The 25,659-nt window shown below is 45.7% G+C and overlaps 1 protein-coding gene across 1 annotated transcript in view; it reads left to right on the top strand.

Moving 5' to 3' along the window:
* Nucleotides 1-25,659, top strand: part of DDAH1 (dimethylarginine dimethylaminohydrolase 1) — a 55,514-nt gene that overhangs the window by 16,785 nt on the left and 13,070 nt on the right. The window contains exons 2-4 of the mRNA XM_082766398.1: nt 20,737-20,836; nt 21,954-22,027; nt 22,614-22,733. Of these exons, the coding sequence (XP_082622524.1) occupies nt 20,737-20,836; nt 21,954-22,027; nt 22,614-22,733 (294 nt within the window). The remainder of the gene's footprint in view (nt 1-20,736; nt 20,837-21,953; nt 22,028-22,613; nt 22,734-25,659) is intronic.

Here is a 25,659-nt window from a genome sequence, read left to right on the forward strand (position 1 = left end):
TCTCCTGCGGATTAAACAAGAGAATCTCCCAGCATTGCTTTCATCCAAAAGAGATGAGAAGCGTGTTGAGGATGTGCTGATGATGCATGCTTTATTTACTCCATCTCCATGGAGCTACAATAAGCTTCCTGGAGGTGCTTTACTAAGGCTCTTGCACCTTTTTTTTGTAATACATTGAATGTGCAAGTGACAACCCCTGTGAAACCAGTTGCAAACTTGCTGCTGCCTCCATTAAGGTTGTTAGGCAGCTAGAAACTACTGATATGAAGGAATCTCTATAAAAGCTGCATGGATTAAGAAGATGCCTGTTTAAGACCCTGAAGATTTTCTTCTGTTTCAGATGCTCCCTGCTTACCTCAATTTCATCTTGCTAACTGTTGTTCTGCAGTGCTAAAATCAGATTCCAGGTATTTTCAACTCTTTCTTTATATTCTTTAGGAAAGACAAGTGGGGTTTTGTCTTGCTGATGAAGCCTAATTTGAATGACTTTATTCATCAAGTCCATTTAAAGATTCATTATGTTCTATCTAGTCCAACAGTAAAAATACAGAAGTATCCTTTGGGCAGCCAACTGCTGAAAGGGAGGAATTAGTTACAGGAGATAAGGTAAGATGATGTAGGATTAAAATGCAGCGAGCAAGATTCTGGTTTGATACTGGTGGAAAATGAGAGGGATGCTAAGGGAATTAGAATAGGCTGTGTGTCTGGGGCTTCCAGTCCTGGACAGCAGGGTAGGTGAGCATTTGGGATTAGCTCATCCTGCCCATGCCTCTTCCTGTGCTCTGTAGCCCTCTCCTTCTAAGAAGGCTTGCCATAGACAGCACAAAAAACAGAGGATGGGCTCTTGCAACCTTCTGCAAAGCCTGGATGGTTAGCAGTGCAGCGGGTCTGCATCCGTAGTGAGGAAACAGCAACCCAGAAGATGGGAAACCCATGAAACAACACACTAGGTCTGAGGTAGAGGTGCTGGCCTTTACCCCAGCTGCCATGGGGTGCCTGGATCCTATGGTGTGACGGTAGGCACCGAGCCTGGAGGATGGGTACCGGGTAGTCCAGGGCTATGGGCAGGTCTCTGAAACTTGGGGAGAATTAAAACTAGGTGCTGTAGGTTGGAAAGTGCTGAATGTTGTCCAGGCTGGGTGTATCTACTAAGTTATATTAAGGACCATTTGCTTACTCTTTAGAGTGTGAAATAAGCTGCAAAAAATAAAATGCCTTATGGACTTAGTTCGGCTTTGTCCCTGTATCACAACTGTGTGTTAAGCTGTTTCTCCAGTAGACGTGCAGCAGATCTTTGGAAGTGCTTGCTGCTAAAAAACACTAATGCCAGAAAACACTAATGCCAGGGTCCTTGGGGAAGGTCAGTTCTGGGCTGGAGGAGAAACACTTCGTATGGTTCCCCAGGTGGCCCAGGAGCATCCACGCAGACCAAGGTATAGCTCCAACTTCTGTTTCCTGGCAGAGATCAAGCTGTGTATTCATTTTTTATCTTGTTCCGGTTTTGCTTGAAACGAGGATGAGTTTGATGGGTTTTACTTCTATTTGTATGAATAGAGGATCTTTTCACTATAAATCTGAGATAAAAATTCAAGGCAAATCTCAGGAGTCTGGAAAACATTGCAGGCTGAACTTAAAGCATTTCTGTACTCTTTCTGAAGTGCTTGTTTATCTTGTTTGCTCTGATCAAGAGAACATCTGAAATGAACAAATAAGCTGCCTGAACATGTAGCATCTCAGGTCAGTTGCAAGGAGCCCGCTGAAAGCTGCTGCTTGTTTTTTCAGGTCTGAATTCTTCCTGTCTAAGTTCAGTCTTTGCTTATTCAGGTAGGATTTTCTGTACCCAGAGCAATTAAGTGGTGGGCACGGGTCCTTCTCTAGCATTTCCCTTTTCAGGGCTGAGGTGTGCTCTGAGCAGTGCTGGCTCTCATCCTGCTGTGGTGGTGCCTGGCCCCTTTCAGGCAGGGCTGTGTTGTATGCCTGTGGTGGGCAGCAAAACCCTGTGCTGCAGGGTGAGGGAAGCAATCGAGAGCTCCTGCAAGAATTCTTGAAAGCTGTTGTTCAACAGTTTGTTGATTCCACTCTAGGTTTCAGTTGCAAGCAAGAACAGATGTGTACTGCACTCCTAGTTCTGCAGCCTGAGACTCTAGGGTGGTGCTATCAGGGCTTCTCAGTTGAGCACTCCCACGTTTTTGGGGTGTACTCACACATGAGACTTGTTGGGCTGATTTGACAGTCTCTGCACTTAACCCCAGCAGGTGGCTAGGTACTGCTGGCAGTGGCTCCTGGCACCATGTGCCATTGCTTGTGCTTGGATGCATTTACAGATGTAAGTACTGCAGGGCCTGGTTCTGCTGTCCCATCATGTTAGCAGTGGCCCTTAAATCCTCCCTCAGAGGGGCAACATGAGTGCTTAGATCCTGCACTCCACTAGGTTTGGGTTCCCTTTGCAGGAAAGCTCACTGCACCAAGATTCATCCATGTAAATCCTCTGTGCCGTACAATGGATTAAAATAGATTTGGGGTTTAGCTTTGCTTCCTGTTGGATCCCAAGGTGCAGAGCAGCTGCTGTACCTGGTTTCTCTGGCAGAGCTGAAGGGTGTGCACAGCTTCAAAGAGGGCATTAGGGTCTTTGAATGTCTGCTGCTGTTGGTGTGAAATTCCTGTTCCAGAAGATATGAAAAGTAATGGGACTTTCTTTAGATTGCCCAAGTTTTCTCTTGACTGAAAACATGAATTTTTACCAAGAATGTCATGTACATGTGATATAGTTGCATATTAAGGGTACACAAATCTGTACAAGTTGCATACTCCTTCATAAAGGGAACTAGTTCCTTGTGAATGATGCTGCAGTTTTTATTACTGCAGGGAACAGCTATTACATGGCAATGTCTGCTGAGGGTTGGTTGAGTTCATCCCTGAGAAATATTTCCAGTCTTGATCTAACCAGCTTTTAAACCTGGCCCCCCAGAGGCAGAATGCAGAGCTAAATCATGACACCACTGAACACTCTGAAGTAGCACGGTGTGTTTGCTGCCCACCTTTCTCTTTCATCCTTCTCCCTGACTCTATTCCAGGACATCTTGTGGAAAAAGGAAAAGCAGTTTCCTTTAGAACTGGCTGTTTTTCTTCTTCCTGTAGACCTTTCCTCCCTCAAATGGGAAAACATATTATGCAGTATTTCTGCTGCAGAGTTAAATATTGATGAAGATTAAGATGCATTAAATGACTGAGGAAATTCATGGGACAGGAAGAAAAACAAACAAAGCCCAGAAAATTAAAAAATGTTCAAGTGTATGAATAGCTCTTTCTCTCTGCACCTTCTGCGTGACTTCCAAAGAAATGTTTCAGCATCTTGATGTGAATGTTCCAGCTTCCCGGAGCCGGGGACAAGGAAGTGCTGTACAGCAGCAGCTATGGGGGGGAAAATGTTCAGTGCTGTGTTGCTCTTGGACTTCCTTGGAGTATTTTTGTTCCAGATGTTAAACTTATTTTTTCAGAAGCCTTGCAGAATTGCCAGAATGCTGGATTTTTTTTGTGAAGGATTTTCCGAACCCCAGCTGATTATCACAACACATAAGAATCCAAACTCGGTCTTGGCTTCGCGGTGCTCCGGCAGCTGCAGAAAATCTGGGGGAAGGCGCAGGTTCACGGTGCTGTCGCCGGCTGCCCTTGGACGGTCACACCAGGAGCGTGCAGCCCTGCTCCCTGCCTCCTTGGCGTGGGCATCTTGTCAGCCCCTGAGCCATGCGCCCCAGGCAGGGTCACCGCTGCAGCGTGCTCCGAGGCTGCAGCAGGGCAGCTCAGGGTGCAAAAATTACTTCCATCTGCCTCCACTCCAGCAAAGGGTAGCTTGCTCAGAGGCAAAATCAGCCCCTAGCATGTTTTGTTTCTAGATGTGATGATATTTTTTTAGCCTGTGGTACACAGTGATGCTGGTGGTGCAGGCAGATCAAGCACTGCTGTTCCCCACCAGAGTGCCAGTGCTCTGGCTCTTCTGTGGCCCTGCTGCTCGCATTCTTCTGAGCCCTTTGGTCTAATCCTTATGGAAGCAGATGGAAAAAACTTCTGGGCTCTGGTTTGTCTATCGAGTGTATCCCACTGACTGTCAGTGAGACGTTCTCTCTACAAAAGAAATAACTGTAGAAGCACTTTCTGTACCTGCTTCTCTCTTCATCTGCCTGATTTTTGTCCTTGTATACTTACAGGAACTCTCAGCTGTGGCATTCTTGCACTTCATGCATCTCCCCAACACTTGCTGCACCTCCCCAGCTGCCTTCGCTGTGCTCTGAGGGGCTGTCAGCCAGTACAGGCAGAAGCCTGCAGCCAGCCTGGTGTTAAGGCAGCTGGGAGCTCTGTGCTCAAATTCCTTCCCCTGACCACAGCCCTCCTTCTAGAGGCAAAGTCTGCCAGCCAGCCTGGGTGCTCTGCTCTCCTCTGCCAAAGAGAGCTGCATATTTTGCCAAGCTCATCTGCTTTACCAGGAAGAGGGCTGCTGCGGGCAGTGTGAGAGCCATGGGCAGCTGAGGCAGATGGTGAGTGGGCTGGTGTGCTGCAGCTGGGGGTTCTGCCATAGGTCTTGGGCTAGAGCCTGGTCGGTAAGGACAGTTGTGGTGGTTCCCTGGGTGGCAGGGGGGCACCATGCTGCTGCTGTGCCTGAGCTGAGCGCTGGTGCCCTGTGGCAGCACAGCGCAGGAGGGCTGGAGGATGGGACCCACTGAACAGGTGAAGGAGAAAGGAGGCTGAGAGATGCCTTTTTTTAAAGGGTGTCTCTTCAGTTGGTACTAAGTGGGTGGCAGGAAAAGCTGTTCTCACTAATCGTGGCTGGAGCAGGAAGGGAAGGGGCCGTGACTTACCCTCTGTGCCTTGGTGCTCTTGCAGTGTGGGACTAATCCCAGCAGTGTTCTTCCTGTGTTGTTTGTGCTTTATAATATTTCGTAAAGATTTCTTCGAGTTTGTTCTTGTGTATTACAATTTCCACATGGAGCGTATACAGGAAACTCTTCCAAAGCAAGAGATGAAGTGTGGAGTAAAACCGGTCAGTGAAGGCAGAAGTTTGGCTGTAGAAATACAAACAGCCTTGTCTTTGCAGGAGCAATCCTCAGGAGGAATTGAGCTGGATCCCTGACTGTGCTTTGTGAGCAGTAAAGCAAATGCAGCAGTGCCTCAGGACAGCTGTTGGCACCCCTGTGCCACCTCCTGCTGCTCCGGTGGGGCTGGCGGGTTGCACAGGTCTCTGAATACGTGAGGCAACGCTGGGCCTGCAGCAGCAGGAGTGAGGGTAAGCCCGTCTCAGTCGGTGAGGCCTTGGGTAAGAACCTGGAGGACACTGACAGGGGTTGTTTCTCTTCCTGTTTTAGAACAACAGGAACGGAAATAGCAGCTCCCTGCTCACACACTGATGGGTTTTAGTGGTTCTCTTTGAAAGGTACCATTATTCCAATTAAGCAAAAATAACCCCAAAAAAGTATCGGTTATCATAAAATCAAGATGTTACAGTTCAATTGTATTTCCAGACTCCAACAAGCTGCTGGAATGCATGCAGTTTAACTTTCCTCTATGATATAATAGTTTAAAAGAGATCAGGGTACATTTTACCATAGTGTCTAGCAATGTGCGTTTATTCAGACTTTTGGCAGGCAGTTCTGCACACTCGCTAAAACTGTGAATCATCCATTGTTGGCCGATTGCACTCTAGTTGCTAAGAGATCTGTCAAGTGCATACTGAGGCTTAATTCTACATTTCTTCTAAGAAGGGCTAAATGTATTAAATTGGAACATGTCACATCCTTCCTAAACAAGTAATTAAGGCGCTGCTATGAGCCTGTCTGAGGGAGAGAAGAGAAGGAGCTGGGAACAGCTGGAAGACATAACTTGGGCTGGGGTCGGTCCCTCTGTCTGGGAACGCGGGGCTCACTGCATGTTGAGCTTTCACAACTTGATGCACAGTGGAAATGGAAAGAGAGGAGGGAGATGTGTTTAAAAAAAATTGCAAAATGACTTGTTTTTTAGTGTCCTTATATAAACCTCTTAAAATGACCTAATGCTGTTTCACACAGTGTAATTTTCAGTAATGGAAAGACAAGACGTCAGTGCTTCCCGGGCTGCCTTGCCCCCAACCCCTCCCAAGCCAGCTCCCTCTCAGTGCTGCTGCTCCCCGCTTGCCCAGGGCCTGCTGTGGGCATGGGGCGCTTTGATTGCGGGCCAGGCCCTGTAACATCTCTGCTTGCCAGCAGAAGTGCCAAGTAAGGGGTGCTGGCAGGTGTCTGTAACCACCTTGCCACTCCTGAATAGCCTCAAGGAGGCCTTTTACTACCCACAAGGAGAAAATTGATCTATGCGGTAGTGCATCAGCCTAGCACATCATCTGTTTCTGTGAACGCACTTCTGCCTGTGTGTGGATGTGGGGCAGTGATTAAAAAATGTTGGGGGGAAAAAAAAGTTCTGTAGTTGAGATGTTTGGACTCATCTGTTCCTCAGTTACCTCCTGGGCACTGGCAGCAATCTTGACAGGAGCCCCTGTCTTGCTTGCCAGGCTCAGCACCTGCCTCCCTCTCACTGAGTGGGGAGGAGGTGGTGCCCAGTCAGTTTGCCCATTGTGGTTTGTCACTACACAGGCATGCAGTGGGCTACCGGCTCCAGCCTCTTGTCCAGTATCTTCTCGCAGACTGGGCTGCCTGCCGCAAGTTACCTGAGCGATGGATTCCCCTCCTTTTTAAACATTTCCTTGTGAAGCTCTTTGTGAACACTGCTGAAGCCCTCTTTTAATCCTCTCTAGTCAGCAAAATAGACTGAGCTCTGACAACCCTGCTTTGACTGAGGTTTCCGAAATGGCGCCCTCCTCCCCAGCCCCTGGTGCTGGCTGGCCCCACTCTGAGGGCAGGGACACGGCCCTGTGGAGCGGCGGTGGCACCGTGGGCACTGGGCCAGTTGGCTTCCGCTGTTCCTGGGGGTGCCCCCACCTGTCTGCCCAAAGGCCCATCAGTCCTGGGGTCATGGGGAAAGGCCCCATGCAGGTGATGGTGCTCTTCTGCCATGGCTTGAGTTGCAGATTAAAGATGGTCCTAGCTGCTGGGCCACAGGGCCGCACACATGGGCTGTCCCTCCCTGCTTGTGGCCTGGTTTGTGTGCTGCTCCATGCTCCTGTGCTCTGAGCAGTGCTGGCTTTGTGCTTGTGTGCTGCTTGTGTAACCCCACCACAGTGGGCTTCCTTTTGAAACACTTGCTCTGCAAGGATTTCCATTAGCATTACATCTTGAGACAGACATGAGAACTTTACTTGTATACCTACAGCTGCACCCAGTCTTACACATCTCACCCTGCCATTCAGTGCTGTCACTCCTATTGATTAGAGTTATCTTCTTGCTTAAAACTGTACCAAACTAGGCAGGATTGATTTTATGTAAACACACGCTGATTGGTATCAATTGCTTTAACCTCCCGTAATTCCCTGTTACTCCCCTGTCAGTCACTTTGCAGTTTGTTCTGGCATCCCTGTTAGGCCACAAACACGGCGCAGATCCACTTTGGATGGAGATCACCCTGACCTGCTGTTTTCAAAATGACTTTTAGTATCTGCTCTTTAATGTCTTCCTGGGTTACAGCTGGATCAAAAGTGACTCTCCATGATGCAATCTGAATATTTAACTGACTTTTTCCCAAACACAGAGCAAAAATATTTATTTAATGCTCTATTTTTATATGAATATTGAAAAATTCACCCTTTCCAGCTAGTAATGAATCAGCACCGCTGTTGCTATTCCTTAGATGGAGAAGCAAAGCTGAAAAAAATGTCCTTCTGAATCTTGATTCTGCTGTCAAGAGGCTTTCACTACTGGGTCCTTTTGCTTTCAAAAGTTCCCGTAATTTCTGATATATTGCACTGTAACTTATTTCATACAATTGTTCTGGCTTTTTTAACTGACTTTAATTTTTCCTCTACGCCAGCTATAAACATCCATTATGTTTGCTTCTTAATCTTGTATGGTGCTTTCTCACATGTGAGTGCAGGCTTTCTGGACATTTAGTGACATTTTCATAAAACTGCTCCTGGGCATACTCATTTCTAGCATGTGGATTTGCTGCTTAATGATTTGTCTTACAACTATTTCAGCCTTGAGAAAATCGTGCTTGTGAACGTTACTCATTGTGTAGCTGCTTTTGCTTATTTGAGACATCTTGTCTATGAAATCTGTCACTCATTCAGTGAATTTTACCTTCATCACTTTCTATGTAACTGGAAGAGCATGGAGTATTATCCATATTCAGAACAAAATAACAGGCTTTATAAACTAATATCTGCTAACTGTGTGTTAGGTTTATCAGGAACGCCATCCTCCTGCTCACTGCAATGAGTGGTCTCTGGAGGGAGGAGAAGCTGTGTTTCTCCCCCTAGCTGAAGTGAGTATTGAAAAGATGTGGTACATCCCAGTGTGTTGCAGACATGCTTGATGCCTTCACTTTCTTTTTATCCTGTTCATCTGCTGAAGCTCAAGATAAACAAGCCGAAGAGAAGATCATATTCTTCCTGCTCTGACCCTTCAGACTATGCGTTTCTGTGCGTTTTCTCTTTGCTGTTCTGTAGCCACACTTAAAACTCTTCAACCAAAATGGGTAGGAAAACAGGTTTCCTACTTTTCTCTTCAAGCACTTACTGCTTGTAGGACATCAAAAGCATTCAGCAGTCAATGGAGACGAGTTTTAAAAACCCATCCTAACATCTACAAATAATATAGCCACTGTTATCTTTCTAAGCTTCCACTGTACTGCTTCACCCACATATCTGTAAATACGTGCAATGTGGAGATTCACCAGCAGCACCTTGTACTGTGGAAGCTAAAACATTTGCCATGTGACACATGCTTCTCTGGTTCTCCCTGGAAGTAACCCAGTGATGGTGAGAAGTGAATGAGGAACTCTGGAGCAGTTTAGCTTCTTGGTGGAACATAATGAGCAAGTTTTAGGGCATCTTTATTTTCTCTGGCAGGAGGTGCACTAAGGGCTTCATGCTACACTCACACACGATTGTCGTTAGGCCGGTCGATCCCAGCAATTCCCAAAATGCTTGCCCTGTGATGCAGGTGCTATTTCCCTCCTCCTAGTCTGGGCCGTGTGTGCATCCAGGGCTGTGGTTCTTGATGGGCTTAGCTGCCCAACGCAGCAGTGCTGCCCTCCCCTGGGACAGCAGCTGCTCCTGGGCCCATGGCTGAAACCAAAACACCCCCTGAGGAAACATGCTCTTAGCTCCTCTACAACAGAGCTCATGAAATGCTTTCCATTTAACTCTCGTGAATGACCCTGCTCCAGCACGAAGCTCGCTTTTTATTTGCTCCAGGTCCTGCAGGTACCTGTGGGCTCTGGCATCGTCTCTGTCTGGGCGTGCTGCAGTTACAAGCTGTCGGGTTGCTGCCGCACCTCACGCAGTTTTGATAACAGCTGGTGAGGTAATCGTTTCCATTTTGTTATGATTTTATAAATTTCAGCCTTCTCCTTTATTTCTAAGCAGCGGTGAGTTTATGTAGTGCTGCATGGGGAAAGGAAAAGCCATCAGGCAGTCTGCTGCATCATCACCTCCTGGCTGTTACTCCAGCAGATGTGCTCTCCCTTCTACCCAAGCCTGGACACAGGCTGTTCTGCCTTGGGTCCTTGTGCAGTGGTGGGCTCAAGCCGATCTCCTGGCACAGGCATAGCCCTGAGCAGGGGACATGTCAGGGGCTGAGGTGGTGGGAGGATAGGGCTGAGATGTGCTGGCACCCAAACGTTTGGGAATATCGTGGCCACTCAGCAAAGACAGAGTCTTGGATGCTGTGAAACTTGGGCACATGCTGCCTCAGGTACGGGGGTGTAATTAGGAAATGTGGGTCATCAGATTGTATGATCTGGCTATGAGTAGTTCTTTCTGGATCTGCTCCTCCTTCAAAGTAGCTCTTATTAAATAATACCTTAGCTTAAACCCCCCTAATTTCTAATATGCATTTAGAAGCCTGCACAGAGATATTTCCCTTCCTGAAGTAAATGCAAGACAAAGTGGTAGGGTGTCTAAGGAGCTGCATCTCCTGCAAAGTGCACAACAAATGGAATTGTTAAGTACGTGAAGGGAAATGGCTTTGCAAAGCACTTTCCTCTTTTAAGGAGTATGATTGGGTTAGGAGTCACATTTTTTTTTTTTTTAACTGAAAGAGCTTTTGATAAGTGGAATCTTTAATCTGTTCCTTTTTACTTTGTTGTCTTGCTTTTCTTTGTTTTCTGCTGTTCCTGTACATTTAAAACAGGTGTGGTGGTTTCCCTTTGTTTAAAATCCATTTGCATTTTATATTTGTACAATGCAGAGTTTATACAGCAGCACAGTGCAGCAGTAATCCAGTTGCAGACATGTCAAAGAAATTACTCCTATCAAAAACACAACAGCCCCCCCCATTTCCCTGCACTTTCTAGCAGAACGTGGTCTTTAGCGCTGTTAAAACAATATGGTCTTGCTTGGTGGGGAGCACCTGTTAGTGCCTGGAAAGTGGCTTCCTTACAGGAAGGATGAGATTTGCATTCCTGCAGTGATTGTATAAAACATTAAGGACAGCTTGGAGGGGGTTCTGACCTCAGTGGGGTCCGGGTTCACACTGCCACCTGCCCAGGGTTTGTGCCCCACGTTTGGGTCTGACCATGTGGGCTTACGCTGGTGGTGCTGGCAGGGCTCTGGGCAGTGTCAGCCTCTGGGATTTGACTCGGAATGACTCGGGCTTGCAGTCAGCTGCTGCCATGAGCGTCCCGTGGTGTGGCTCTGTGCCCGCAGCCTTCCTGAGCAAACGCCTCGGGAGGGCCAGGGGCATGGCGTAAGTGCGCTGCTTTGGAGGTGTGACCTCTGTCTTGTGTGTGTAACGCTCACATAGTGTTTGTTATGAAGTGCTGTAGTCTGCATGCGGGTGTTGGTGCTTTTAAACCAAGCCCTGCCTGTGCGCTGTACAGCTCGGCCCTGCAGGTGGCTGGAGGGATCTCTTAGCGAGATGCGTGGAGGTGCAGGGTGCTAAGCAGTGCCTGTGGGGCAGCACCGGGCAGCATCGTGCCTGCGGGGAGCACCGGCAGTGACTCGGAGAGCCCCGGGCTGTTCCCACACTGGTCTCAGCCTGCCAGGCAGTATCTGGCAGGCTCACAGGGAAGGGGGGTGTGTGTATGCATGGCTTCCTACCTCGTAAATACGTGCAGATGCGGAGAGAACGCACCAGTCGCTCTGTTTCCTCGTGTGCTCTGCTTCTGTGCTCCCTGCTCTGTTCTCCTCTCCTCTTGTTGCTGGCAGCCTGTAAAAGCAGCTCGTGTGAGGCAGGCTCTTCCTCCAGCTCGGTCGCGTTGAGCTGAATGCAGAGTAGCTAAAGATGGACAGTCACTTACATTTGCTGCAGATTTTCCTTTAGAGCCTAAGAATTTGTTAAAACCTGTCAGTATTGTATTAGAGTACTTCAGGTTATTTTCAGGTTGAGGTGTCACAGCTAGCGCTGTGATGGCCGATTTGTTCAGCGGATTGCTTCTTGTTTACTTGTTGGTACCGAGGTATATCGATTTTGACTACTCTGACTGTTGGTATGTCTTCAAGGATTTAATTCCGTTTTATGTGTTTCAGCACATTTCTGTATTCCTTCTTGGATGATACCTCTCAGACAGCAGAACCTTCCTGGAACTAGATGGGGGAAGAAAATGGTCAGAACTCGCATTTTCTGCTGTTACTGTGGTTATCTGTCTACACACTTCAGGGCACTCCTGCAGGATGCGTTAGCGCAGCTAAAATAAGACCGTCAACTTCTGTAAAAGCATGAATGAAACCTATTATTAGAGGGGGAAAAACACTGGTAGTATAACCTCTGCCTGTGGGGCCCTCGTTATAAAATAACAAGGGAGCAACCGGATGTTTCTCAGTGCAAGGTCAGTTATTGAGGGAATTTAACGCGAGCAAAAATATTCTCTTTGCCTGTGGCGATGGTCATTGCTCCTCCTGGGCTGGCTCCTGGGGACTCTGCTTCTCCTCGCTGCCCTCCGCAGCTTGTGGACCTGCTAGTGACCACTGTGTGTCCTTCATGGCTCCCCACCAGACAGGTGAGGTAGGGCCAGATCTTCCTGAAGATCCTCTGCCATTTGTGCAGCTGAAGTCCTTGGGTTGCTCAGTGCCCACCTTTGCTGGGCAGTGGGAAGAGAGTTCGGATCTGGATGGGAACAACTGCTCCAGGGCCCTGCTGGGACAGGGCTGGGTAGGAGCCGCCTCTCAGCAGAGTAATGTTAGCTAGTGTAAAGGGAAACTTCTCAACCCTGTTCTGAGAAGGAGGTTGATATGCTTTTAGAAGTTACAAAATTTGGAGACTTCTTGGTAAAATGACACGCACCCAGCAAGATCAGAAGGCAGTATGCCCGTGTCGTGACAATTAACTCTTAGGAATCTCAGCAAAATCTGCTTTAATGCAAAATTAACACTTTTGGAGTGTTTTTTTTTTTAGGAGTCTTTTATGTTTGTTTTGATTGTTAAAGCTAAGATTTGGTGAAGAGAGGAGGAAATGAGTTGTTGAAATGAAACTGCAGACAAGAGCAAACCTGATGGAGCACTTGGAAGCCCCAGAGGCCATTCCTCTGCAGGAAGCCCCAGCAGTATTTACTGCTGTGTCCAAACTGGGAGCACCTCATTCAAGAAGTTACTATATATATATATATATATATACACAATGTATGTTATCCTGCTTGAGGCATAATTATTTTTCACTTCTTTAGTGTAGATTTTCCTTTAAAAAGAGTTCCCTACCTACCTTAAAATAAGTGGAGTATTATCCTTGCCAGAGATCTTTCAGCCTCTTTAGAATAGGGCATTTAGATGGCTTGGGACAAAGTAAGCATGGTGAATGCTCGGTGTCAAGTCATGAACAAACGGCACAGAAACATTAGTACAGTACAGAGTGAAACCTGACAACTCGCCGTTAAAGGAAAGGAATGCTACTGTATGGTTCGATTGTGATCAACTTATCTTCAAGTGGGTTTATTAGCAATTTAATGGAATATTGGTTATTCAAGAGCCATAATAGCCCTGGCTGAAATGTCCCTTCTGCTCAGCTTTCCCATACCCTGTGGAATGAGCAGAATGTGACAGTCGAGCTTTCAACAGGCTTCATGAATTTTAAATACTTTTCAGCTGTGAAATGGGGCACATGGCGTGTGGTCAACAGTGGACAAGAAGCTGGCAGCCGCTGTGGGTATTATGGGATATTGAGTGTCTGGGAGATAATGAATGCTTGGCTTATCCAGGTGCATTCTTGGCCCACTGTGCATGTCCAGGCAGAGTAGAAGATATTTCTCTGTCCAACCTTTAACAATTGATCATTTTGTAATTGTAAGCAGAAAGTATTTAGAACGTTACTTTCTCAGCATGCCTGTGTACGACTTAAATTTCATGTCATCATCTTTATCCAGCAAAATCTTCGCTGTTTTTCTGTGGCAGTGCATTCACACTGCTTAAACTTTTCCACTAACCTTATTTTATGCTTAGTAGATCTTAGCGAGCCTTTTTTCTATAGTGACTTGAAATCTCCATCTTTTGAGCATTTTTTTTATTTTTTTTTTGCTGTCAACAATTTATACTTGATTGAAATTATTTCCACTTGCTGTGGGTTGAAATTTCAGCCTTTTTGTAGTAAGCAAGCAGATTGCTGGCTCCTGTCTTGTGGGAAATGGTGTCCCTACATTTCAAAGGCGAAGTGTTGTAAGAGAAAGGGGAAAGCCAGGCGTCCTTTACTACTGGTGAGCTATGTAGAGTTGTTCTTGTGTGCTTCTGTTCTGCTTAGCTGTTAAAACATGACACACTTCAAGGACATCCCGTTCAGTGGTGTTTTAACTGTGTACAAATCTAACTACAATGGATTTGTTGCAGATCAGTGGAATAACAGTGATCGAGGGTAGAATTTTTCCACAGTATGTTTTCTCTCTTGTCTATGTAGGAATTTGCTGAAGGATTTTTGGTCATTTTACGTCTACAAAAATGTATTTCTATAGGCATTATGAAAAACACTTACTAAAAACATGTTTGAGACTTAATTGTTTTAAGCTAAAGTTTTGAAATCACGTAATATCAGTGAGGATAGAAAATCCAGACTATTGTTTATTTGTTATCAGTTCATCCTCTTGCAGTTTCTCTGCCACAGGATGGGTGTGAGATTAGATGATGCCTTCTGCACTGCTGAAAGGTTGTGTGTGTCTGTGTGTGTGTACATGTGCATGAGCAGATGGGGCACCAGCATTTGGGGCACCTGCGGGAGGAGGTTGCCACAGGACCTCCTGAGATGTGCCAGGCTGGAGTTCTCCTGATGTGCAGCTGAAGAGACTTGCTCATAAAGACTTGACATGAAGCCCTGGAGGCCACCTTCTACTTTCTGCTCCTCCTCCTCAGCTGGTCCCTCCCTGTGTTTTCCATGGTCCAATTCTCTGGATCTTTCCTGTTCCCCAGCCGTTCCTAGTCATGCTGTGCTTGCCCTGATCTGTAAGGGCCATGGACATTGAGCACCAGTTACATCAGCTCTAGGCACAGTTTGAGACTATTTTAGTAGTAGTGGATTTGGATCCATAAGAAGCAGTGTGTGGGCAATAACGCACGGGGTAATTATCCGTGTGGCCCTTCCTGAACTCCATGGATCAGGAACTACCCAAACCCTGCCAAAAGCTGCACCTGTACCTGGTGGGCTTTGTGTATTGGGAACAATGGACGAGCTATTTTCTGCTTGAGGATGTGGCTTGGGAATACCTAGGTGTTCCTTCTTGTCCCCACTGTGGCCTTGTCCGTGTGAGGAGAAGTGATCACGGGTGAGCGGGAGGAGGGAGCCCCACTTGCAGGCCTGGCAGCACAGCTCCAGGTTGCTAGGGCACTGAAGGGGCAGGGTTCACTAAAACCCCTGGAAAGGGAACCCCTGAAAAAGGTTTTCTGGGTGTTCTGAAGCAGCACCGCGTTGTCCACACACAGCAAGGTGCAGTCTGATTTGGTCATGTTGTGCTCTGAGGGCTCTGAACTGAGTGGTTTGGGTGGGATCGGTAAGGGTACCTCGGGCACAAGTACCCCGTGTCACCCCGTAATGTGGTGCTGAGCAGCTTGCAGGTCTTCACCTTGCCTCCCCTGCCTGAAAGAGGAGGGGGTGGACACAAAGGCCCTGCGTGGGTGGAAAAGGGGAATCACTTGCCAAGGCAGACTGCAGTCCTTCAGCTGGCACAGGAGGCAATGGCAGGTACAGGGCGTCCGCACCAGGCTGTGCTGGAGCCTGTTTGCTGGGATGGAGCTGACGTTCCTTGTCTTGTACATAACTCTTCTGTGATTTGATCTGCTTCGAAGAGCAGCTATGGAGCGTCTTGTTCTTCCACTGCTTCCCAGCTGATGTCTCAAAGCTGGGGCTTTTTCTGGTGTCAACAGAGCTGCAAACAGGCATCAGAAACTCTGCCATAACCCACATCCCACTGAGATCAATGCACACTAGGGTGTGTATCTGACCTATTTAAAGAGAGAAAATAACCAGTACTGGGTTATTCTTAAAGGAAAAACAAAAAAAAAAGCTCAAAACTATTACAATGCTGCTTTATTTTCTTTGAAGCCTCTGCAAGCCCAGAATGGCAGTGCTTATCGTCAGGGGGAGACAGGCCTTCCTCATCTCCAAACAGCAGATTCAGACAGGCGAGCATCTGGACCAAGACCAACACTGGTATCTGTTTTTGCAGAACTGAAGTCTACCCTTCCCTGGCCCCGGATTTGTCCCTCTCTATTTATAGTCCTCACTCGGAGCCTTGCTGAAAAATGCATTATATATTGACAGTGGCACTTTGTGAACTCGGAACTAATGGCTCCAGAAATAGTCACCTCAGAGATATCATAGTCCAACTTTTGCATATATTGAGTCTGACATTTGCTTTGCATGGCTATAAATGACAGTTTAAAGCACAATGAAGTAGAGAGTGAAATCCAATAATTGTGATTTACCGTGCTGAAGAAATTGGTGGTGGACGTAAAATTTCAGGAGACAATACAGTAGTGTTTCTTGGGCTGCAAGTCCTTTTTGTTAGGGCTGTGGTCTCCAGAGAACCGAGCTGTTAGCACTTAAAGCTGAACTCTGCTGTTTCAGGAACCTAATTTAATCTCTGGTTCACTGGATGATCATCTGCTTTCTGAATCTCTTTGCATCCTTTCATTTGAAACGGATCTGCAGACATCTCCCTTTCACTGAGAGCTCGGAGACAAATGCAGACGGGTAATTGCAGTCATTAAGGAACACTTCATTTGGTACCATGCACAGCTTCTGCCCAGATCCAGCTGTGCCCCTGCACCCAGTGGCATTTTGGAGCCTCGGGCATGTGCTGCCGAAGTCCCAGCACCCAGCCCAGGTGTTAGCCCGGCAGCTTCTCTGCTGGCCTCTTCTTTGCCTGGAAGAGTCCGTGGTTCATAGCGGAGTGCTGGCTTCAGGCTCCTCTTGCATAATCATTTCCTTGTTTCCACTGTCCTTTGAAAAGATAGTTTCCTTCTTATTGTCAATAACATAAGTCTCATAATGTGGTTAGCACACAGAATACCAGTAAATAATTAAGGAAACGGCATCTGTTTGGAGTGCATCAAATAGTAATATAGAGAAGGAAAAATCCCAGCACATCAGTTACAGTAATTGGTGGAACCAGCAGTCCGGCGGGTAATGAGCTCCATTTGTAAAGCACAAGGAAATTAGATTCTTATAAATGTCAAACGCAGTTATTGTCCTCTTTCCTTGAAACAGAACCGAGCTGGCTGAAGTCCATTGTCTCTCCATCAGCTTTGTTATGGATTAGACACATCCCATCTCACACCAGGAATGTGCTTATTAGAAAAAATATCACCACACAAAGCATACAAGCTTTAACACTCATCTGATGTACTAATGGCTACGTTTACAATAAAACCCAATATTGTGTTACAAACCTTAAGCTGACCTTTGATATACGATATGAGAATCTTAAACGATACAGATGAGTGTTCTCTTTGTGTGATACAATTCTGACTACCTGGCGTTTTATTTTTCAAATAAAGGAGATAAAGTGAGGGAAGGTGACTTTCCTTTTTGGCTACTTTGAAAAAAGTAAATGATAATTCTTCCTCATAGTGAATACACTTGTAGTTGGTTCATGTCTAAATGCTTAATGTATTTTACAGCTGTCTCCTGGGTAACGTGGCTTTACAGAAGACTTAGTCCATCTACCTTTCTTCACTTCTTTCCTGGGAAAAAAAGCAAGAGGTGGTTATGCATTCAAAATCAAAGCTAGCTCTGTGAATTAGTCTTTAATTCATTGTAAAATCCCACCACTATGCATTAAGACTTTATGCCTCAGAAAATCTGGGGTTGGTTGCTTTGGGAGAACAAAACACAAGGATAGAGGGCTCTGTACAAACCCCTTTCCTGCATCCCTATTTTTAACTTTTCACTTGAGGATAGTGATCACTTGTCTCTCATCAGCTAGAGATGGCACCTTGTGTTCTCTCTGTGCAGGAGCTGCACTGAGTGACACAGTCCTTCCTCATTTGGAAACACTTTGACCAAGGCTCAAGGATGGAGCCAAGCTCTTGATTCCCTTTTGCAATGAGATACAGACTCAAGCAGCTTGTGTGGACTTTACCACCTATTAACCCTGTCGCTGAATGGTGCAGGTCGTGTGTCTTTGGTGGCAAGCACTGACACTGAACATGCTGTATTGGAGAGCCTGCTGGGGACTGCAGCGTTGCTTTGAATATGTCATTGTGGTGCGGATGATGCAAGTCTGCGCCCTCCCTGTGCGTGAAACTCAGCTCTATGCAAAAGCAGAAGGACTGGTCATTTTTGGTTTTGTTTTTCCAGAATCCTGTATTTACAAATCCTCTTCTCCCAGTAGTCTTTTTGATAATGCTAAGTCTTCCTTCCAATTTTCTGTCTCAGTTTGTGCTCCTTCTTCCATTTCTGCTTCTACTGAATGAAGCTCCTGGTGTTGTCCATATAACAAAATAAATAACAGTAACTTGAACCTTCTTTTTATTTTATGTAAGCTGCAGATATTGAAAGAGATTCCTAGCATATGTCACTAGATGTGTGAACAGCACTTTCTAATTAAAACTCTAGGAAATTCTACTGGTTGCTTAAAAACCTCACAAAACACGGAGCCATAGACTTGAATCCATAAACAACCATGATAGAAAAAAGATCCAGCTATTTACACAGCAGTCGTTTTATTTATTTAAATTTGGTTTTGTAAGTTAAAATGAACACAGCCCTGGGAGAAAAACATCTTGAGCGTTTTATGTATATCTGCAAGGATTGGAACAATTACAGAGCAAATTAAACTAGTTTTCAGTGATTTTGGACAACTTACAGATGTGATAACTTCCCTTAATGTCTGTGCCACAGCTGCATCAACCTCTGCAAATTAAATAAAGAAACAATTTGAGGCATCTCTGACATAGCCTGGTGGTTAAATTGTAATCGGCACCTGGTAATTAAAACACGTATGGCTGAAATGACAACTCTGAGGTCAGTATTTACTGTTCACTGTCCTCATTAGCTGGGCCCTTTGCTTAATTGGTTCTCTAGCAGAAGGGCTCCAAGCCCGTGCTGGCGCAGGGCCTGGGTGCTGCTGCCTGCCCCGGGGAGCTGTGGATGTGCTCCAGCCTCATTGCCTGCAGCCCACGCCCTGCTCACTTCTACCAAGGTGACTTTGCTGGCTTCAGGACTGCTTCTCAGGGCAGTGCAAGCATTTGCATTGCTGCAGTGCTCCGGTCAAATGCCTGGTGTAGTTGCGTGCAAGGGTATCCTCGTGCTCAGCCTTTAGTTTGTTGGTCTGCTTCGTTCTGGCACAATGCAGTGAGTCTGTGTGCTCTTGGACTGGGCATGGCACAATCGTATAATCCCCTGTAAGCCAATTGTTTTCTTCTTTGGGGGTCTTATGGTTTTCATAAGCACCAGAATGGTACAAACAGCTGGGCTGCACAGGCAAAAGAAATCTTGGTATCAGAGAGCACATGGATGTTAAGAAGCATTGTGGATTTTGTACAACAGGCAGTTTTTCAATTGTAACTCAGCTGCTTCCCATTGATTTTTGAAATACTACACAGGTCCACTCCTCCTTTTAAACCTAATTTTAAAGATCACTGGAGATGGAGCAGCAGGACCAAGAAAGGTGAAGCTTACTGCTACGCCTGGAGACTCGAGTGCAAAGACGCAGCCTGAAGTCATTCTAGCATCAAGTGAAAGACAGGATCAAAAAGAAACGTTAATAATTGTGAGGGATGTGCTTCAGGCTCGCTCCAGACTGCATCTCAAAGCAGGGAGGACAAGTCCCTTGGTCTGGGGAAGCTCCTGGGTGCAGCCCTGTGTTGCTGTTTAACCCGTGAGCATGCCGCAGGTGGCACAGAGACCTGCCTTCATCCCGCTCAGCCTCAAACCGAGCCATGTGCTTCAGCAGTGTGCTTGTGCTGTGTCTGTGAAGTGACTGGGCAGGGCAAATGGGCTAGAGGAAGGGGTACCCGCAAAGAGCACAGCGGATCTGTGGTAAGATGCTGACCCGGTGCATACCTTAGGTCCCTACGTCAGCTGCCCGGCGGTCCCTGCAGACCAGCCTGCTCTGCCTGTGCTTCAGGGCTGGGGCGGCGACACGGGTGCCATGTAACCGAGTCATGGAAAATGAGCAGCAAAAGTGGGCTTAGGTGGATTGTGTCTGCCCCTTCTCTTACTCCCTGAAGTCAGCACTGCTCTTATGAAGGCCTGACAGCTATGCAGTGTGCTGCCATTGCTCTGAGCCTGCTTTCCCTGCTGTGACAGGCCTGGCTTGGGGCGCCCACGTCGCTGTGCTGCCAGGGTAGCCCCTGTTGGTGCATGGTGCTGGAGGACAGGTACTGTGTCACCTACTTTAGCTCCCTGTGTTCTACCTAGAAATGCTTAATGTATCGTGTTAAAGAGGTAAAGGACATACAAAAATCAGTGCTGTCTAAAAGGCCCTTGCTGTGTCTTCCATGTGTTAATGCTCTGGTTAACCACAGCGAGGAGGGTTCGCCAAGCACAGAGGTGCTGCTGTGCGGGACCAGAGTTTGCACGTTCCTGTGGATGAGGCAGTACTCAGGTTGATATTGTGCAAGGTGTAGTCATAAGCTTTGGGGAGCAGTTGGTTGTGTGGGTGCTTCTTTTTGATTACAGGGCACCAAGACAGTGGTGCTTGAATGTAACGTGTGTTAACCCCTCATGCGGATGGCCAAAGACATGAAACTGTGGGAGCAGCCCTCTTGCAAAAGAAGAAAAATGGGAAAGCTGAATTTCCCAGTTCTGTCATGGACACTAGGCAGTGGGAAAAGGGCTGGGGCAGCCCTAGGCGTCCTGCCACACACACAGCCTCACAGCAAGAAGCCACACTGACAACATGTAGAAATGGAGATGCACACAGACACACCGAAATGACAGGTCTTGCAGTTCTCTGGTGTGGTAGCTCAGAAGTGCAGAGAGAACTAGTTCTCAGGAAAGCTGGAAAACTATAGAGAAAATGGACACAATGATTTCAGTTTTTTTCTCTGACTGAATGGAGGTTGACACATGGACACAAGGGGCTCTGCTGTCCATCTTTCTCTTGGTGTGTTAAAGAGCTTTGATTTTTATTAAAGATAGCATTTCAGGTAGGGTTTGAGTTGTGTGTGTTTGTTGTGGTTTTTTTTAAGTTTTCAGTGATACAGACAAAGTCTGATCAAAACAACTTTTTCTTACACAGGTTGAAGCCATGAAGAGAGTACTAGAAAGTCTTAACCTCAATATAGTAGAGATGGTTGATGAAAACGCGACCTTGGATGGTGGAGATGTCTTATTTACAGGTATAGTGGTAGTAAATTTGCTGTTTAAATATTCCAACTGCCTAGAAGACAGCATGTTATCTGTTGTCTGCATAACAAGATGTTGTTCATGTGGCTTGTTAAATCAGTTGTTTGCTAAATGTCACACAGGTAGCCGAGAGATTAATTTTCAGTGCAACCCTCAATGTCCTGCCTAATGTCTGAGTAAATGAAGTAGCAGTACACACAGTACAAAGAGCAGTACTGTGCATACAAATTTTATTTTAGCTTGTAAAACGCCAATAAGAAAAATGCTTTCAATAGTCAGCTGCCTGCAGTTGTTTCATATTTCTTATTACAAGCAGCTATGCTTACACAGACGCGTTTTCAGGAATCATGAGGGCTTGATGCAGACAATTGTCACTGGTTCAACGAATCAAATACAAAAAGTACATTTTAGTTTATGCAGAAAGTGGTGGAGTTGCCTGCCAGATGTCATGTGCTAGACAACTTATATGCATGGTTGACTTCAAGGATGAAGATCCTGACAGTGTTTTTTGTGTCATTAAGCCCATTAGGCATTTTCTCACATCAGCTGTGTATACGCTTGCTCCCCACCTGCGCTGAATGAGCCTGTTCATTTTGATCAGCATCACAGCAGACTGGCTGCTTGCCTCCGCTCATGGAGGGGAAGGAAGGGTCTCAGAAGAGGCAGGCCAAGAAGGAAGGCCTTTCTAACACAGCACAGCTCCAGCACCGATTGATTTCCTCTGGAGCTTGAGGGTGCCAGCATCTGCAGAGCTGCCTTGAGACCAGAGGAAATCTCAGAGGGAGGGGGAAATGGTCAATCAGTGCTGTACTAATCCAGCCCAGCTGTTCTCTTTCCTTACTCAATGACCATTGCAGGGCTTTAGGAGAGGAAGCTATTTATGCTTCTAGCAAAACACATCTTCTGGAAAAAATAATTGCTTTAAATTATCAGTTCACGATTGTAGGTTGCATGCGTTTAAGCTGAATTTTCAGTTTTACTATTCAACTTAAGAAGAGAAAGATAAGAAAATATATTAAAGGTTGCCTCAATATGTCTCTAAAGTTGGCCTGGTTTTGAAATCTGCTTGTTTGACAGAAGAGCTGATGTGATTTTTTTTTTTTATTCCAGGCAGAGAATTTTTTGTGGGTCTTTCCAAGCGGACAAATCAACGTGGTGCAGAAATTCTGGCTGACACATTTAAGGTTTGTGAATTCATTCATGCCACAGGAAATAGAAACTATCATCTGCTGGATCAGTTGAAAAATTATACTGGGCAAGACACTTGTCATATTCTTAAGTGGTTTGTTTAGAATTTCTTTGTAAAAAATGCTAAAGTTAATGAAAAGGTTTGAACATCCTTTAAAGAGACAGATAATGAAGTTAGATCTGAATTGTGGGATCACTGCATAAAAGTAATTTGGAGAGTGGGAGGCTGTTATTATCTGAAAGCATATTGATATGTTCTTAATGTTCTCATGTATCAGCACCGTGTTCTTAATGCTTGTCCCTGGGGAGTTTTTATGTACATACTGTTTAATTACGCATTTTAATGCATTGCTTTACAGTGGCAACAATAGTATTATGAAAATGTTCTGGATTTTACTCCAGTGCACAAGACACGCTGGTCCAGCGGGGTATGTTGTACTTAAACAGTTGACATTGTGCCCTGGGATATGTTGCTATCGCTAATATGCGGAGAGTACAATTAATTATGGAATGTCTCAATATAATTATGGAAATAGGACTAATTAAAAATAATTATAGCAACCATTCTTTGCTCTCGTACAGGATTATGCTGTCTCCACAGTCCCCGTTCATGATTCTTTGCACCTGAAGAGTTTTTGCAGCATGGCTGGACCAAACCTGATTGCTATTGGATCAAGTGAAGCTGCACAGAAAGCCCTCAAGGTAAAGCAGATAAGAAAATTTTCTTTAACGTGCAAACTTGGTTTGTTTGTTTTTAATCACTGCTCAGGGATGCTGGAATTTTAAAATAGATATAGATCAGTGAAATAGGAAATCAGTACATCTCCTGTGTGCGCAAGCTGTGAAGAATGTTTATATCAGGTAAGAGAACAGTGACATTAATTTAGCTTAAGCTATCTACATTGATTTATAAAATGGAATACACAGGTTATTATTTACATTTTTTTTGATTGAATGCAACGGGTTGGTGATAGGAGGGAGGAAAGAGATATTATCAAGGCAGTAGGAGATGTTTGAGCAACCTGGTCTAGTGGAAGGTGTCCCTGCCTGTGGCAAGGGGGTTGGAACTGGGGCTTTAAGGTTCCATCTAACCCAAACCATTCTGTGACTCTGTATTTACTTCAGATGTTGCTGTGAGAAATTGCCAGAAGATAAGTAAAAGGAGGAGGGAAAGGGGCATGGTCCCTGTCATGAAGGTGGCCTGTGTGTACATTTTTTTAGTGTAGGCTTTCTGGATAAAATCAGTACGGAACTCCAGCCACAGGGACATGGGTGCAGGACTCCCCATCCCTTCATCAGATGGCTACAGGGTCAGGTTCCTTTCTGTTCACTTTTTCCTCTCTGCTCGCATCAGGCTTTCATAGCAGGATGGCTTCAGCAGAAAGGGAGAGTTGTCATCCGAGCCTTGCCATTCTCTGAGCACTTCGCTTTAAAGGAGGAGGGGTGGGTTTGAGCCTTCAGGCTAGGGGGCCTTGTGAATCTGGGTCTCTTTGCTGGCAGACTTGCTTACCTGTTCTTAGGTTTTGCCAAAGCCTTCTTGATGCAATGTGATCACTCATGCATGGAGGAAGCCAGCAATAGATGGGGAGGGGTGGAGACAGCTCTACTTAACTATAGTGAGAAAAGCCTCTGAAGTCCCTTCAATTTAAATGCAGCTTATATCTCTTGCTCTGATCATAAAGCATAAATTATTTTAAGGAACAGCGCTGCTATTGGTGCCCATGGCTACTGATCTGTATCTGCAACATGCAATACATTTACTGTGAACGTAATAAATAACTCTGAAATCTTGTTCCAAAAGAGCTTTGGAACCCATCCTGCATGTCTTGAACACCTCCTTGGCTTCAGCAAGCTAGTGATACCAACTTGAAAATGTGACGCTGGCTTAAAAATGTCCTTAATTGCCCGCAAGATGGAAGCCTGTTCTCATTCTTACTGCCGTGCAGAGATGTTTCCTTGCACATTTGCTCTTCAGGTTTTTATAGATCCTCTTCATGGGCATAATCCCAGGACTTTACATTTCCCAACAGGATCATTTATTCTATCAGAGCTCAGCAGAGGTTTGTTGTTTGTTTGTTTGTTTTCCATCTTGTGATAGTTCAAGATTTAAAATGTCTCAGTGCCCAGCTGATATAAAACCAATGTTTCAAATCTGCTCAGGATCTCCCCTGCTGGACACTGCTTGAATTATGGAGGGGGAGAAAGGGAAGTGCAATCCTGGCTGGCTTAGATTTGTAGCCTGACAGCCACGGAGGGAATAGGGTAGCAGCCTAATTGCTTTGATGAGCAATGAGCATGAGCTTAGGGGAGCTGTGAAACAGGAGGATGGTCTCTTAGTTTTCTGCACAGCTCTGAGTGGCTGTTAAGTCTGCTCGTTCATTTGAATGACCTGGGGAAGTTACTGTCTCATTAGAAATCACTGCGTGGAGCTCTGGGAGCCACATCGCCCTCTGCTCTTCCCTGAGGAACTTATGACAAATGGCTTTGGTTGAAAAGGTCTGATGTTCCTGATGCCGTGAGATTGATTTAGTCTGGGATGGAAAGTGCTCTGTGTCTTTCCCTGTGAAATATGCACTATCCCAAATATTCAGGCTCAGACTCAAAATGCCTCGTGAGCTGCAGCCTGATGAAGTTTGCAGATATCCAGACAACCATACTCTTGTATAGAGTGTTTATAAACATGAGCAAAATTCAAGTACAATACTGGTTACTCAGAGCTGCAATTTGAACTTGAGCCAGGACTAATCTGAGAACTCATCAGTTTGATTAAAGCCTTTTGCACAGCTCGGCTAATCGTGTTGCAGTGCATAAATTTAGCTATTGTAGCCAAAAATATTTTTGTATAAGCTGATTAAATGATGCTGATAACTAGCCATTAAATAGAGCAGATACCACCATTAATCAAGGTGCAGTGAAAAGTGGATACATTTTGAAGAAAGTACACTAAATAACAAGGTAATCTAGCAGTTTGTTGTTTAAAAGAAAATCAATTTTGTCAGTTTTCAGTGTATTTCTGTGCATCAGAGACTGAGTAGCATGTTCACATGTGTGTAAGGGTTATATTTGCTCACGCTCTGCGAGCTGAGGTTCTCTTCAAAGAAATTATATGAAAAGAAAGAAGTATGTAAAGCATCTCCCCCAGAAACGATAGGAATGGTTGTGCTGCTTCTCCCCAACTTTGTCTAATGTTTGAATTCTTGCTTTTTGACCTAAGTGATTTTTGTATTTATTCGCTTCCCTCTGAAAAAAAAAATAATCAGTTGGTAATCAGTCTCACACACTGGTGGAAATAAAACCGCCTTAGGATCTCTATGAGGTGCTGATCCTCAGAATTAAAAGCTGCTGCCTGACTTTGGGCTGATTGATGGAGCAATAGCAGTGCCTGTCCACCAATCCCCGCAGCCTGTGCGGCCGTGCAGTCCCCTGAGCACCTACCAAGTCATTGCCTGTGGCAGCCCAGAGTGCTGCTCCCTTAGCTGGATGGCTCCTTGTGTTAAGCCTCGGCTTTGTTGTTGCCATTCTTCATGTCTGCTCTGGAAATGCTCTTGTACAAGAAAGCTGATGTTTCTGAGAAGCTATGGTAGTACAGTTGGTTTTGTTCTGTGGGCAACAGATGAGATGCTGTGTC

The sequence above is a fragment of the Aythya marila genome (assembly GCF_965140915.1).
Source record: "Aythya marila genome assembly, chromosome: 8".
NCBI lineage: Eukaryota > Metazoa > Chordata > Aves > Anseriformes > Anatidae > Aythya > Aythya marila.